A 15487-nucleotide genomic window follows, 5' to 3' on the forward strand; every position below is an offset into this window, starting at 1 on the left:
GGGCTACCTGAGGCCAAAAGACAATACACAAATTATGTTAAAACACATATGCATGTACACACACACACACACACACACACAAATGGTAGTTTATATGTTCAGTGGTTGAGTCATGCTTAGCAGGACCATGGGTTTAATCCCCAATATCAAATATAAACAGGTTCATATATATCATAAAAATTCCAAGAGCTGAGCATGGTGGTGCACTTTTGTCATGCCAGCATTTGGGAGGTAGAGGCAAGAGGACCAGGGACCCAAAGCCATCCTCAGCTGCACAGCAAGATAGAGTTTGGGATACAGAGACCCTGTCTCGTCGGTCACACAGTGCTGTGCGGTGGATCTCTAGAACTCTTCTCCTTGTAAAACTGGAGCTATGTGTTCATTAAACAAGACTGCCTAGTAACATGAAAAATAAAAACCCAGAGACAGATACTGGGTTTCAAGCTGATGGTCAGAAAAGCAAAGCAGCCAGCCACTAGCTCTTAGCTCTGTGTCAGCCTGAAAGGGCTGTCCTGTCTCCACGCATCCTCAGAGGCAAAAGCTCTCCAATCCTGTCTCCTCCTGCTTTATATTCCTTCCTTCAACCCACTGAATCACTCCTGTCTCCACCTCCTAGTGCTGGATTAAAGGCCTGCGGTCCCAAGTGCTGAGATCAAAGACATGAGCTCTGTTACTCTTCACTCTTGTGTGGGTCTTGAACTAACAGAAATGCATCTACTTGTCTCTTGAGTCCTGGGATTAAAGGTCTGTGCCACCAGCACCTGACTCTGGCTAGCTAGTATGGCTGCTGGGATTAAAGGTGTATATATCACCATTGCCTGACATCTCTGGTTTATGGCTAGCTTTGCTTTCTGTACCTTCAAGCAAGCCTTAATAAATCATAAATAATAAGTCACCACACTTCCTCTTTTGTCTCCTACTCCCCCCTACCCCATCACCCTTTTATCTTTTTATTCTATGGGCTTGAATACACTTAATTAGAATTGCATAATATTTATCTTGTTTGCTTGCTTGTTTCTTTGCATGTGGTACTGGCTCTCCTGGCTCTTGCTCTAGACCAGGCTGGCCTTGAACTAACAAGAGATCCTCCTGCTTCTGCCTCCCAAGTACTGGGACTAAATAAAGGCATGCGTCACCACCACCCAGTTGTATTTATCTTTTTGTGTCCAACTGATAATCTGGTACAATCATCTGTCAATGGAAACTTGGAGGATTTCCCCTTTGGGGCTGTTATAAATAATAGTACTGTGAATCTGGACGTGTAAGAATAGTACTGTGAATCTGGAAATCTGTGTCTTCAAGGCCCAGATTTCCGTTCAGTTCTTTTGATTTGTTCATGGAGGCACACTCATGCGATCCTGGAGTTTGTAACGCTACTTTCTAGTTAGGTGCGCCGTGCTATTTTCTATCTCATATCCCCACAGTTGCCGACTTTTTGTTTGTTTTGTTTGTCTTTTTGGAGGCAGGGTTTCTTAGTATAACAACTCTGGCTGCCCCGAACTCACCCTGTAGACCAGGCTGGCCTCGAACTCATAGAAATCCACCGGCCTCTGCCTCCCAAGGGCTGGGAATAAAGGCGCACGCCACTACCACCTGACAGTTGCCCACTTTTGAGTGTGATCTGTGACACCCATTGCCCACCAACCTCTAGGTTAAAGAATAAATTAGGTTTCTTTTCTTCTCCCCAGCCAGTCAGGGTACCCATGTTTGGTTAAACCCAAGATTAGACATCTTCTGTACATGCTGTTGGTGTTCTGGCCGGCAGAGCGGGTGATGGAGGGTGCTACCTTCTTGGAAAGGGAGTTTCTTAGCAAAGGAAGCCGCTTTGCCTTGCACTCCCCCTCTGCATCCAGGGCCCAAGACTTCAAGGCTCCAAGGGGCGGGCCTTATTGGAAGGCCTGCTACAGGGTTGTGATGAGTCATCTCAGACTGAAGGCCCTGCCACCAGCCTGGTGCTAACGCCAGGGCTGGACCTGCAAAATGGAGGCCTCACACGTTTCTTTGAAAGGGGGCCCTTTCCTTGACTTGATGTTGTCTTCACAGAAAGTCCCCATCTGCCAGTGGGCACAGGAAACAGTGTCAGGGAGCTGTTGGCTTCCTGCCCAGACCGCAGGGCTGGTCCACAACCACCAGGAGCCTTTGAGGTGGGCTCGGGAGCTGCGTGTCTCCACTTGGACCCGGTGCTGTGCTGTTGCATGGCCATGGTGCAGAAGGACTTATAGGGAGAAGGAGGGAATTCTCAGGGTTGGCGTGGGTTTCCAAGCATTGTGGGCAGGAAGTAGGCCTTGTTAGACCCAAGGATTTCTGGCTCTGGGAACCTTTTCGGACTTAAGCATGTTGAAAGTTATCTTACAGGGGCTGGAGGGAGATGGCTGAGTGGTTAGGGGCACTGATTGCTCTTCCAGAGGACCCAGGTTCAATTCCCAGCACCACATGGTGGTTCTCAACCATCTGTAACTCCAGTCCAGGGGATTCAGCACCCTCGTCTGGTGGCCCTAGGCACCAGACATACACGGTGTACAGACATACATGCAGGCAAGCCACCCATACACATAAAATACAAATAAATATTTAAAAAGAAAGTTATCCTACAAAGGATCACCTTAACGAACATACCTGCTTGACTTCTACCTTTCATTTCTTTTTAAAAAGATATCATCTTTTTTTCGTATAAATTTGCGTACTTGTGAGCTCATACAGATTTTAAGTGTATGATTTGGTGATTTGGAGCTGCTGGGCTAGTGTGAAAACCTCCATAGCCAACACCCTAGAAGCAGAACATTGCCTCCATCCTAGTGGGTTTCCTAATACCCCTTCCCCGCTGACCCTCTCCACCATACCCCATACCCCTGAGTCTCCTTTACTAATACAGCGGGTGTCGTGTAAGTGAAATCATATGCCCTTTTTGATGGCTTGCTTCATTTGGATGTTATAATTTATAAGACGTTAATCTGCGTGTATGAGTATATCCATGTGTGTCTGTGTTTGTGCGTGTGTGTATTTTGTGACTGCACGCGTGTGTTCTGCAGATGTGTGTGAGTGCCAGGGGACAGTCTCGAGCCTTATTCCTTAGAGGCCTTTTATCTTTTATTGAGACTGGTCTGGAACTCGCCAAATAGGCTAGGCTGACTGGCAAGAAAGCCTCAAATATCGGCCAGTTTGTTAGTTTGTCAAGAAGTGTTTTTAAATGCAGGGCGTTGCCTCTCCCCGCCAAGGGCTTCACACTCCGCATGCCTGACTTCACCCTTTCCCTGTACTTTCTTCCAAGCAACGGGCTTTGAGCCGTCGCTGGGCAGGAAAGATCGATCACAATTAGCATGCTGACGACCCAGGATAGAGGTGTATGAACAGGAGATGCGGGGCTGGCGATTCAGAGCATGGATAGACCTCCTACCTAGAGTGCAGTGCCAGCCTGGGTTCCATCCCCAGAGCCACCCAGACAAAGGAAGCAGAGTAGGAAATGCAGTTCACACTCTCTGCTGAGTCAGAGGGAGGGGAGCTAAACAGCTGGGAGAGGGTGTTAGTTACTTTCCTCGTTGCTGAGCCCAACTCCTGACAAAAGCAACTCAAGGAAGACAGGGTTTATTCCAGCTTAAGGCTCGAGCAGAAATCCACGATGGCAAGGGAAGGAAGGCATCGCTAGTTGAGTTACCACCCTCGGTCTGTCTTGTAACCCCAGCCCACAGTACGGTCCTGCCAACATCTGGGGTTGGTCTTCCTGCCTCAGTTTACCTAGTCTAGAAAATGCTTTTCACAGACATGCTCAGAGGCCTGGATAATCGTCCATCAATAGTAAACATCACAGAGGGCCTCAGGGAGGAGGTAGTTTTGCATTGAGCTTACTAGAAAACAGTGAGCTTAGAATTCTTGGGAGAGCATGGTGGCAGGCTTTGGCTGGGTGGGGAGGTGGGGGGGTCAGTGGGGACAATCGTAGCACGGGGAGGAAGGTGGAGACTCACACCAGTGTTCTCCGTTCACCTTTCCAGCAGCCAGACCATGGGAGACTTGAGTCTGACTGAGAAGTGTGCAGAAGGGAGTCCGCCTTAGCTCATCTCTGGGGACCACAGGACTGCTGCCCTGGAGCAGAGCCCCTCTGTGTCTCATGGACTTGGCTGGGTCCTGTCACCTGCAGTTAGTCTTCTGGGCTGGTCTTCTTGAACAGCTTTGTTCTTGTCCCGCCTTTTTGCACGGTGACAGGCAGCGCACCTGGGGAGGAAGGTCTGGGCCAGCTGTGGAAGAGGCCCCGGAGCGTGCCTCCCCCCTCCCTGGTCCTACAGAGTGAAGGGCTTTCCGCTCTCCATAGTGAGTCACTTGGCAGACACCGCGTTGGCACTCAGTGACCTGGGTAACTGGGTCTTTGTGTTGAGCAATGGCCTTCACATTCTGTGCCTACCTCCCCACCCCTCCAGGCTGAGGTTCCCGGCCTTTGGACATGGTCACACCCCAGCCTGGCAAAAGAGCAAGGTCACTGAATCTGTATGTGCCCATACAGTAGCCAAGAAAAACAGTGTTAATTCCTTTCCTCGTATTTGCCGAGCACTTTGTACTCTGTCAGCCATGATTGGGCTTCTTTTTCTGCCCAGACAGCCTGTGCTTGTCTGGTACCTACTATGTGTCAGGCTGGGGACAGGCAGACACCGTTAAACTGGTTAAAAAGTGCCTACCATCTATTTTGGAGGTCACGTGAAAAATGAACATAAGAAACCGTGAGACATGAGAAGTATAAGCCAGGACCAAGAGGAGAGAATGGTTGGTTTGTCTGGAGGACCTCAGAGAGGAGGTGGCATTCAGTAGGTCAGAAAATGTTTGGTAACTTCATGGACTTGGGAGGGTCCCAGGTGGGAATGCCAACTCTGGCAAGCCAGGACGGTGTCCCCAGCAGTTGGGAGCAGGAAGTTGGGATGTAGGAAGCAGGTAGGGTAAGAACGAGGTTGGAAAAGCGGTCAGGATAAACCCTGACGTTCATGGGGTGAAGGAACCCTAGTTTAGACCTTCTCTGTAGCAGGAAGCCCCTCTGGGGACTTAGGGAAGGTGCCCTTGGAAGCAGCGTGCACTTTGGGTAGAGTGACCACCCACTGGAGAGATGCAGCTTGGAAAAGGGTGGGAGCTGTTGTGTAAGTCCTTTCCATGAGTAAGTCGTCTCCAGTGTCTGTTACACACCAGGAAACCTGGGACGCAAAGACGAGAGACACATTGGTTCTGCCCACCGGGAAACCGTAGTCTCTAACCAGGTCTATGTTAGCCGCAAGCAACAGAAATCGTTCAGTAAACTGACTTTGACTAGGCAAAGGAGGAAGAAGAGCGTCTGTGGGTGGGTGGATGTTGGCTCATGCTTGGGCATTTCTAGCAGGTGGAACTTCTGAGAAGGTAGCATCCTGGCCGTCCAAAACTGTACTTTGGAATCTGCCCTTTTCCATCATTGTCTGATAGTTACTCTATGTGAACTTCCTCCCCGACCCCGATATGTCTAACAATGCTTTTCCTTCTTTGTTTTGTTTTGTTTGCAGATTGGTTTACTAACTTTTGTTTGGCCCTTGGAGTGATGTGCTTATTAATTGAAATACATTTTAGCTGTGGTAAAGAAAATGACGCAGCATAAAATTTTGTCATTTTACCATATGTGGTTGAGTAGTGTCATTTATAGTCACTCTGTGTGGACATTATTTTGTTTGTTTGGCTTGGTTTTTCGCTCTCTCGAGATGAGGTCTTAGTAAGTTGTCCCAGGTAGTCCTCAAACTCCTGATTCTCCTGCCTCAGCCTCAGCAAGATTACAAGCATTTGTCACTAAGTCTGGCTAGATATTAAAAGGTTTTTTGTTTGCTTGTTTTTTCATTATGACACTATTGGCCTTTGGTTACGGCTTCTTATTTGTTAGCTTTGTTAGCTCAGTCTTAATTATTCGCCCATTTTCTAATAATCCATGTATTTCCACATGGTCTTATCTAAACTTTTTTTAAAGATTTACTTATTTTATTATTTCATGTGTATGAATGTTCTGCCTGCATGCCTGTCTATGTACTGTGTACATGCCTGGTACCCGCCCACTGAGGTAAGAAGAGGGCATTGGCTGCCCTGGGATTGCAATTACATAGAAAGTTGTAAGATGCATTACAGGTGTTTGAATCAAACCTCAGCCTTTTGGAAGAGCAGCAAATGCTCTTAGTTGCTGAGCCGACTCTCCAGCCCTCGATATATATATATATATATATATTTTTTTTTAAAGATCTTATTTATTATGTATACAATACTCTGTCTCCATGTACGCCTGCAGGCCAGAAGAGGGCACCAGATCTCATTACAGATGGTTGTGAGGCACCATGTGGTTGCTGGGAATTGAACTCAGGACCTCTGGAAGAGCAGCCAGTGCTCTTAAACTCTGAGCCATCTCTCCAGCCCCCTCGATATATATATTTTAAGGCAGACTTTTCTCTAGCATTTCCAGATTTTCAGGCCAGCCGCTGGCACCAGTTTAACCATGCCAGTGACATGAGTAGCAGTTATGAGACTGGTTTCTGTTGGCCCACATTGAGCCATGCTGCTACCCCTAGCTTGTCACCATGTCCTCATGCAGACACCAGGGAGGGTGGCCAGAGCAAAAGTGGGGTGTTGCTGCTGACAGACCCAGGCCAGAGCAACAGGCACCCACTGCAAGCGGATAGCTTGTCAGCACAGACCACGCCCCGGAGGTGAACAGTGGGCTCTGAGGGACTCGCCTTGTGCTGCAAGGATGGGCAGGGGTGGCACAGCAGGACCCGCCATATTGGGGCTCCACCGCCTTTTCCTGGCTCACCGCTTGCTCCTGGCAACTGCTGACACCACCCTTGCTTCAGCTTCCCCCGCCCCTCCACGGACCTCGGCCTGCCACTGGCTGCTCCATACCGTGTATCCCCTCAGATGATCCCACCCCGTGCCCGCGGGAACTCAGCGGGGCGGCTCTGAGGCTCTCCGTTTCTCCCTGCAGGCCTCTCCCTGGACCGTCTACCCAACTCCATCGCCTCCCACATCCGCCTGAGCGAGCGGGAGGAGGAAGTGGTTGCCTGTTTTGAGAGGGCCTCCTGGGTGGCTCAGGTGTTCCTGCAGGAGCTGGAGAAGGTGAGCCGGGAAAATGGGTGCCACGCCCTCCCTAGATCACAGACCCCTCCGTCCTCCTGGGTACCGGAAGAAGGCGCCGCCTCTGCTGACGCGCCACGCTTTTGCCCGGAGAACTCATGGTGCGCTGGTTTTGCTAGGGACCCTACCTCGAGACGAGACTTCTAATAGCACAAGTGGGTCCAAGTCACATGCAAGGGAGCGGGAACCACATGGTGAGCTGAACTTGCAGGGGCAGATGTGGCTCACTCCTGACGACAACCCTGGGGCAGAGGCAGAGGCATCACGGGCAGTCCTGTAGTTAGGGAGGTCAGAGCCCTGGTCAGCACAGGGTCAGGCTGACCCTGGCCCTTTGCCACCCTTCCCGGCTCTCCGGCACCTCAGGAGAGACGGCTTTGCCGAGCTCCCAGGGAAGGTGGGCCGTGGGGCCCATTCTCCAAGCCTTTTGGAGGCGGACAGAGGCAGCCAGCAGGGTTTGAGCAAGTCCTCAGCCCCTCAGCTCCCCTGTCTTAACTGTTCACAGGGCCTCCACCCCCCAGCGGGCCCCGTGGGGCATCTCATCTTCTGTGAAAATGACGGCTTCAGCGGCCACCCGTTCTCATAATGGGCCCTCCAGAGCAATCCACCTTGGGCCATTCATGTCACCAATCAAGGGGCTTTTGTCCTCAGTGCTACTGACTTTTGAGTCTGGAATCTTCTTTGCTATGAGGGCCACCCTAGTATTATATGGTGTTAGCAGCTCACACTGTGGACGCCTCCCCCGAACTCTTAGATGACCGCTGTAACTTTACTCTTCCTCCTCAGGCCTCAAGCAACAGCACCTCGAGGCACCTCAAAGCCAGTCCCTCAGCTGACTACGAACTCTCTTATTTCTTGGAAGCTGCCCTCCAGAGTGCATATGTGAAGAACCTGAAGAAAGGGTAGGTGGCTGTGGGCCGAGGAAGCCCCGGAGGCGTCTCTCCGAGCCTGGGCTTCTCTCATCTGCCTCACTCTGTTCTGGGTGGGCCTGCGCGCGCACACACTCCGAGAAACATGCGTAGCGCTGGCTGGCTTGGGTCATGCCCACGTCAGAGGGAGTGTTCAGAGGACCAATAAAGCCAGGGCATGCACAGGAGGAACCCAGACAGGCATGGGTGGAGAGCCAGGAGTGGTTCTCTTCAGAGGAGCCAATGGGAGCCCGAGACCTAGAGGCTGGTGCTGAGGGCAGAGAGCTGGCTGACCGGCCCCGGCCGGGTGGTGGTCACTGTGAAGTTATGGGCCAAGTCATTCCATCGTTGTCAAAGAGGGAGCCGCAGGAGGCTTGCAACCCTGTGCATTGCCTTGGGGCCCCAGGATGCCAGTCTTCAAAGTCATCCGTTCCTATGCATAGTGAGCCGGAGGCTGGTGCTCTGTGCCAGGCTGGGAGTGCCGGCTTCCAGTGTGCGGTGGGTGACCCTTGTAAAGGGCCCTGCGGGCTTCCGTTCAGGTGGAACTAGGGGCTCTTGGATGCCTCTGCTGCAGAGGTTTGGGGTCCCCTTCCTCTGCACCGTCACAGTCCCCTCTGTACACCGTGGATCGGGGCTGCAGGATGTCACTGGCAAGACTCGTGCACCGATTGCATCCTGTCCCCATGGAAGACAGGGCATGTCCTGTGCCTCCCCACCCCCCCACATCCTCACAGCCAGTCAGCAGGTAGGCTTAGGAAAACATTACCTCCTCCTCAAGGTGGCCAAGGGTCAGATCACAGTCACGTGGTTTCCTTCTCACAGGGATTCTAAAGTCTCTGTGTCACTTTTTTGGTTGTGCAAAATGTTGCTCCATTCTTTTTATTTAACCTGTGTTTGAGTGGATGGTTCCTGCATGGGGGCATCTGTTTAGACAGAGGTCCTCTGCTCCTGTTCTCAGCACAGACTTCATCTGTGAGGACAGGTGGGGTTCCCCCCCCACACCCACGGCGAGTCACTAGGGGGTGTCCCTCACAATGTAGATCAATATTGACGTTAACCAATATGTGCAGAGCCATAAGACTGTCCATCCGTCACTCCAGATGCCACTCACAAAGGGCAGGTGCCACTTGGCTGCAAGCCACAGCTCCCGCGATCTGTTCTCAGGTTCAGTGACTTGCTAGGGCGGTCCAGGCACGTAGGGAGTGGTTCATTTCCTAGATCATCCGCTCCTCACACACTGATCCAGAGGGGGAGATGCACTAGCAGGGCCCGGAGGCCCTACACCATCTCAATGAGCCACCCTCCGTGTGTCCTGCGCCTAAAAGCTCCCTATTTAGCTCTGTGGTGACACCAGCACCCTGGTAGGTGCTCACTTATAGCTGATACCCACAACGCTTTGAGGCAGGCGTGACCCTTCCCACTATTTCACAAGCAAGGGAAACGGGTTTGGTGAGCTTGGGGACCTGCCCGTGGCCACACACACAGGCTCTGGCAGCAGAGTGTGAGTTTGCTCCCAAGGGTTGGTGACTCCAGGGCCGTGCTTCCCACCCTGGTGCCCTGCCAGGCACGAGGAGTGTACGGAGGCAAACTGTTTCCACCTGGGACCCTGTATCCTGTTCAGGAACTCATGCAGTACCCCTTCTCATCAAGGGGGGGCATAGGCTGGCCTACATCCATCTCAGCCGCTTCTGTCTCTTAGGAGTAGCCTCACTGAGCCAAGCTCCAAAATCTGGGAAAGGACTCTTTCTTTTATTCCAGGCACTGAGGACAGAGTTCAGGGGCATCCCACATCCTGAAAGGGATGCAGCTCTGTACAGGGAGGTTTGGTTGAAAGTGGTACCCTGGGGGAGAGACACCGACTCACTGCTGTGCAGCAGGCCCAGGGCACTTGGAGCACCCATACACCAAGTGATCCCTGCAAACAAGGGTCTGGGATCAGAGGTCATAGCCTTTGCCGCCTCCCAGAGGTCTACTGCCTGCTATGCTTGGTCTCCTGTCTCAAGAGTCTGTGCCTTTCAACTCATTGTTTCCTAAGCTCGTGTAGCCAGAACCCTTTCCTGGAGATTGGCTGTCCCTGATCCTTATGAGTCTCTGCTTAGGGCCTAGCTAAAGCCTGCTGTTTCCAACTACAGGACACAGGGTTATTGTGTCTGTGTCTACCTAGCCCTGGGTTGACTCCAGTAGTGGTGAACTCGACCATATTCCCCTCCACCCCAACAGTAGGCAACTGCTCGAGATGGAAGGTGGCTGAGGACAGGAGAGGCTCACAGCTACGGCGAGAGGCTCACAGCTACGAGTAGCATGTACTTCAATATTTTGTTGCTTTTAGAAGGGGAAATAAATCTATACCTGTGTGTGTGTAGGCGGACTTTTCTGTCCCATCAGCCACTCCCTAAACAACCACACAGAGACTTGTTATTAATTATAAATGTGTGCCCGATAGCTTAGGCTTGTCTCCAGACAGCTCTTACAGTTTAACCTATTTCTATCAAACAACGTGCTACCCCAAGCCTTGTTTACCTCAGCTGTGAACTTCCCGTGTTGCTTCTTCCTCATCTGGCTCATGACTCTCATGACTCCCGACTCTGACCTTTCTTCTCTCTGCCCCAAAAATCCTGCCTAGCCGTCAGCCAATCAGTTTTTTATTAACGATGAGAGCAACACCTCTTCACAGTGTACAGAATTATTCCACAGCATGTATGTGTTAGAGAACACTCACAGTAGACCTCAGAATACCGGAGTGATTATCCAGGGCAGAGGCTGCAGGTTGCGCTGATCACCAGTTTTGGCCAATTTCGCCTGTTTAATGGCTTCCATAAAGCCGCCATCCCTGGGAGCCCGCCCAGAGCTCTTGTAAGGCCATGAGCAAGCCCCCCCCAAACCCGCCTCCCTTGCTTGTGAAATAGTAAGGAGGACCTGCCCACCTTCGCAGCATTGTGGGTATTAAACCACAGACGAACACCTGCCAGAAACAGTGTCACAACTGCTTAGACCATCAAGAGCAGGAACATCGTCTGCTGTTTTTAGTACATTTTCCCCCATTCAGTTCATGGTTGAATAGGCTGCTAGCCTAGGTACACACTTTAATTTTTCTTACTTTAGTCTTGTGAACACAAGGCTAGGCAGGGTTGGTGTCCCCATGTGACCACAGACATGTGGATCCAAAGACCCAGAAAGTCCAGGTAGTTTCACTGCTCAGGGTGGGGCTGCCCACAGCCCTGGGCTCCCCAGACCACCTGTGGCTGCGGAGGGGCCCCTGAGCACACTGGGGCTCTGAGGAGCCCAGCGGTCCCCACCCACCGCCGCCACATCTGTTTTTATTTTTGGTCCCTTTTCAGTTGCTAATCATGAGTTCAGAGACAGTGGCCTCTGGTTCCTGTTTTTGCTGCCTAGAGATGTGGCTTGGGTCTGTTCTTGCCTTGCTGTGTCTGGAGTTCGAGGTGTGCCATCCCTCCCCCCAGGAGCCTCTCCAATTGCTAGTTGGAAGTTCTCAAGGGCGAGAAAGGATGATGCCACCTTCAGACTCCTGCCTGAGAGCTTTGAGAGGAGGTCAGGGTCATTTATTTCGGGCCGTGAGCCCCTTATGAAACCCAATGGGAATCTGCACAACACATTGGCCATTGCCTATTTCTGTAAATTAAGCTGTCATTATAACAGCCACATTCATTCATTCATTCATTCATTCATTCTCTCTGCACAGCAAACCTGTATTTACCATCTTTTTTTTTTTTTTTTTTTTTTTTTTTTGGTTGTGTTGATGGTGGTTTTTAAAGACAGTCACACTATGTAGCTCTGGCTGTCCTGGAACTGGAACTCTCTATGTAGACCAGGCCAGCCTCAAACTTACAGAGAGAATGCCAGGCGTTGGTGGTGCACGCCTTTAATCCCAGCACTCGGGAGGCAGAGGCAGGCGGATCTCTGTGAGTTCGAGGCCAGCCTGGGCTACAAGAGCTAGTTCCAGGACAGCCTCCAAAGCCACAGAGAAACCCTGTCTCGAAAAACCAAAAAAAAAAAAACTTACAGAGAGAGATTCCTCTGCCTCCTGAGTGCTGGGATTAAAGGTGTATGCCACCACCACCTGGTTTATATTTCCCAACTATGCTTTATAGAAAACCTTACTGACCCCTGCTGTAGATCTTAGGAGTCTTCAGGAGCCTGCAGGACACAGATGAAATAGAGGATATTCGTATATATGGAGGCCTTTGTGGAGTAAAATGTTGTAGGGCATGGACAGTTCTAATTTCAGTATCGTCTCTCCAACCATTCACTTAGTAAGCAGTCCTTCTAATTATTATTTGTGCCACTCAACTACATGCTGAATGTCCACCAGACACTTGTTTTTTTTGGGGGGGGGGTTGGTTTTTCGAGATAGGGTTTCTCTGTGTAGCTTTGGAGCCTGTCCTGGAACTCACTCTATAGACCAGGCTGGCCTCGAACTCCCAGAGATCCACCAGCCTCTGCCTCCCGAGTGCTGGGATTAAAGGCGTGCACCACCACCACTTTTAACCTGACACTGGTTATGTCCTTTGCTTGTACAGTTTAGTCCTTGTAACAGCGCTCTGAGATCATAGTTAGCATCTGTACTTTTCTCATATGGGAAACCGAGGCAGAGGACAAAAGTACCTGGGCTGGGATCTCCAAGAGGATGATCTTGAACTCCCGACCTTGCTGTCTCTGTGTTCTGAGTGCTGGCCTTAACAGGTGTGTGCTGCATGACCAGTTTATGTGGTGCTGGAATCCAACCCACTGCTCCTGGCATGCTGAATGACTGCTGTACCAGCTGAGCTGCAAACGCAGCCTGTGACTGGCACTCGTGAAAGAGGGCTGCACTGCTCACAGCCGAAGTCCTCTTACTATGGCCTCGCCCCACCCTCCGAGCACCTGCATCTTAGTGATGGTTACCTGGCCCCACCCTCCTGCATCTTAGTGATGGTTTCCTGGCCCCACCCTCCTGCATCTTAGTGATGGTTACCTGGCCCCACCCTCCTGCATCTTAGTGATGGTTACCTGGCCCCACCCTCCTGCATCTTAGTGATGGTTACCTGGCCCCACCCTCCTGCATCTTAGTGATGGTTTCCTGGCCCCACCCTCCTGCATCTTAGTGATGGTTTCCTGGCCCCACCCTCCTGCATCTTAGTGATGGTTACCTGGCCCCACCCTCCTGCATCTTAGTGATGGTTACCTGGCCCCACCCTCCTGCATCTTAGTGATGGTTACCTGGCCCCACCCTCCTGCATCTTAGCGATGTCTCCTCGGCCCCACCCTCCTGCATCTTAGCGATGGTTTCCTGGCCCCACCCTCCTGCATCTTAGTGATGTCTCCTCGCCCCACCCTCCTGCATCTTAGAGATGTCTCCTCACCCCATCCTCCTGCATCTTAGAGATGTCTCCTCACCCCATCCTCCTGCATCTTAGAGATGTCTCCTCACCCCATCCTCCTGCATCTTAGAGATGTCTCCTCGCCCCACCCTCCTGCATCTTAGAGATGTCTCCTCACCCCATCCTCCTGCATCTTAGAGATGTCTCCTCGCCCCACCCTCCTGCATCTTAGAGATGTCTCCTCACCCCACCCTCCTGCATCTTAGCGATGTTTCCTCACCCCACCCTCCTGCATCTTAGCGATGTTTCCTCACCCCACCCTCCTGCATCTTAGAGATGTCTCCTCACCCCACCCTCCTGCATCTTAGCGATGGTTTCCCAGAACCCGTTCTTGCTTGGCTGCTGCTGCTGCGGCTGGGTGTCTGATGTGAAGTCAGTAGGCACTAGAGAAAGTTACGAGGGGACTGGAATTCAGAGGCCATGATTTCCTTTACTCTCTGTCTCTATTCCTTTTCCTCCATTAGTCACCTGGGGACAGTGAGGGGTTGGTGAGAGGGAAGGAATAGCCTTACCTGGCTGGGGAGGGGCTGCAGTTGCCCCCCCACATACCATGATTTCCTTCTTTCCCCCCATTTCTGCAGGTATAGAGATGTTAAAGTATCAAGGACAGCCAGGAAGGAAGGAGAGAGAGTGTTGCTGCAGGTTTCTTGTCCTTCCTGGTCCCGGTCCTTGAGCCCCAAATGAACACAGATGCTATATTAATTATACAATTATTGGCCAATAACTAGGGCTCCTTACTGGCTAGCTCTGTCTTAATTATTAACCCATCTCTATTAATCTAAGTATTTCCACGTGGTCTTATCTTACCAGGGAAGTGTCCGCACCTCTTACTCCTTTGGCGGCCTACATGGTGACTGTTCTGGCAGGCTCCCTGTGCCTGCCTCTCCCAGAATTCTCCTCGTCTCCTAGTCCCGCCTATCTTCCTGCATTATTGGCCAATAGTGTTTTATTCATCAACCGATAAGAGAAACATATATGCAGAAGGACGTCCCTATCAAGAGAGCCATTGGTTATCAGGCATCGGGTGGGTGTCAGACTGGATCGTGTGCCTGGTCAATACACTCCCTGAAGAAGATCACAGGAGCCTACTTCACTCGTGAGGGACAGGAGCTGGAAGAGGGAGTCATTGGCTCAACCCCACCAAGGCTCTGGGATAGGTCTGAGCACCCTTCAGCCCTCCCCGCTTTCCAAGGTTTGGGGTGCAGAAGGCATTCTTCTCATCTGAAGACTGTGTAAAGGGCCGTGTCCTGACTTGGTAATCAGGGCCCATGAGTGGATCTTCAGTGCACTAACGTGGTTCCTTTTGCCCCTCTGTGGCTCAGTCACGTGATCAGGGATGGCTCTGGCTGCAGGTCCTCCCTTCTCCTTACCATGCCCTAACTGTGTGTGTGTGTTTCCATCTGCATTCTGCGCACCCAGGCAGGAGAATTGTGAATGAGGGCGTGCATCCGAGGTGCCCCCAGCCCAGCGGGTGGAGGCATTAGCTTGTCCACACTCCCTGGATATAGGGCAAGTCAGTTCAGATATTTTTCTGTTCCGTGTAACTCGGCTTCTTTCTCTCTCTTCGTTTCTTTTCCCCCTGAAGCACACATAGCAGTCCCAGAAGCCAGGACGCCGGCCCCACCCTAGCCACAGCACATGAAGAGGAATGGAAACTAGTCGTCATTCCTTGCCAAGTAAACAGCCCGAACGTTTAAAGTTTCTGAGTGTGGGTAGAAGTCCCTAGAACGTGCAGCAGTTACTCAGCCCTCTGTCAGTTTCCTGTGGCCTCAGGCAGGCCAGCCATGGCCTCTGAGTTACAGACATGTTTAAAGCAAGGGTTTGTAGAGCTCTGAACCCACCTGGGTTACAAATTATTTCTTGGAACCCTTTCTCATGCGAGTAGCTAATGTTTTCCTCACGGCATGACAGGCAGACGGGCATAGCACTTCTGTGTAATCTTGTGAAGGAAGAACAGATACAAAATCATTTTACCAAGGAAAAGAGGAGGGGCGGAACTTGTCCAAAGTCATAGGCCGTTGGTGGCAAAGCCTTGGAACCGGCGAATCACCTAAGTCTATCTAAACCCTCTACCTACGGATATGCTCATTACAT

The 15487-nt window shown here is 51.3% G+C and overlaps 1 protein-coding gene across 2 annotated transcripts in view; it reads left to right on the plus strand.

Annotated features, from left to right (window-relative positions):
• The window catches only part of Ttc7a (tetratricopeptide repeat domain 7A), a 108366-nt gene that overhangs the window by 20199 nt on the left and 72680 nt on the right, over window positions 1–15487 (plus strand). For both annotated transcript variants that reach the window (XM_040739056.1, XM_040739057.1), the window contains 2 exons: window positions 6962–7092; window positions 7894–8009. In XM_040739056.1, coding sequence (XP_040594990.1) covers window positions 6962–7092; window positions 7894–8009 — 247 coding nt within the window. The remainder of the gene's footprint in view (window positions 1–6961; window positions 7093–7893; window positions 8010–15487) is intronic.

Source organism: Mesocricetus auratus, unplaced genomic scaffold, assembly GCF_017639785.1.
Source record: "Mesocricetus auratus isolate SY011 unplaced genomic scaffold, BCM_Maur_2.0 Super-Scaffold_100676, whole genome shotgun sequence".
In the NCBI taxonomy this organism is placed as follows: Eukaryota; Metazoa; Chordata; class Mammalia; order Rodentia; family Cricetidae; genus Mesocricetus; species Mesocricetus auratus.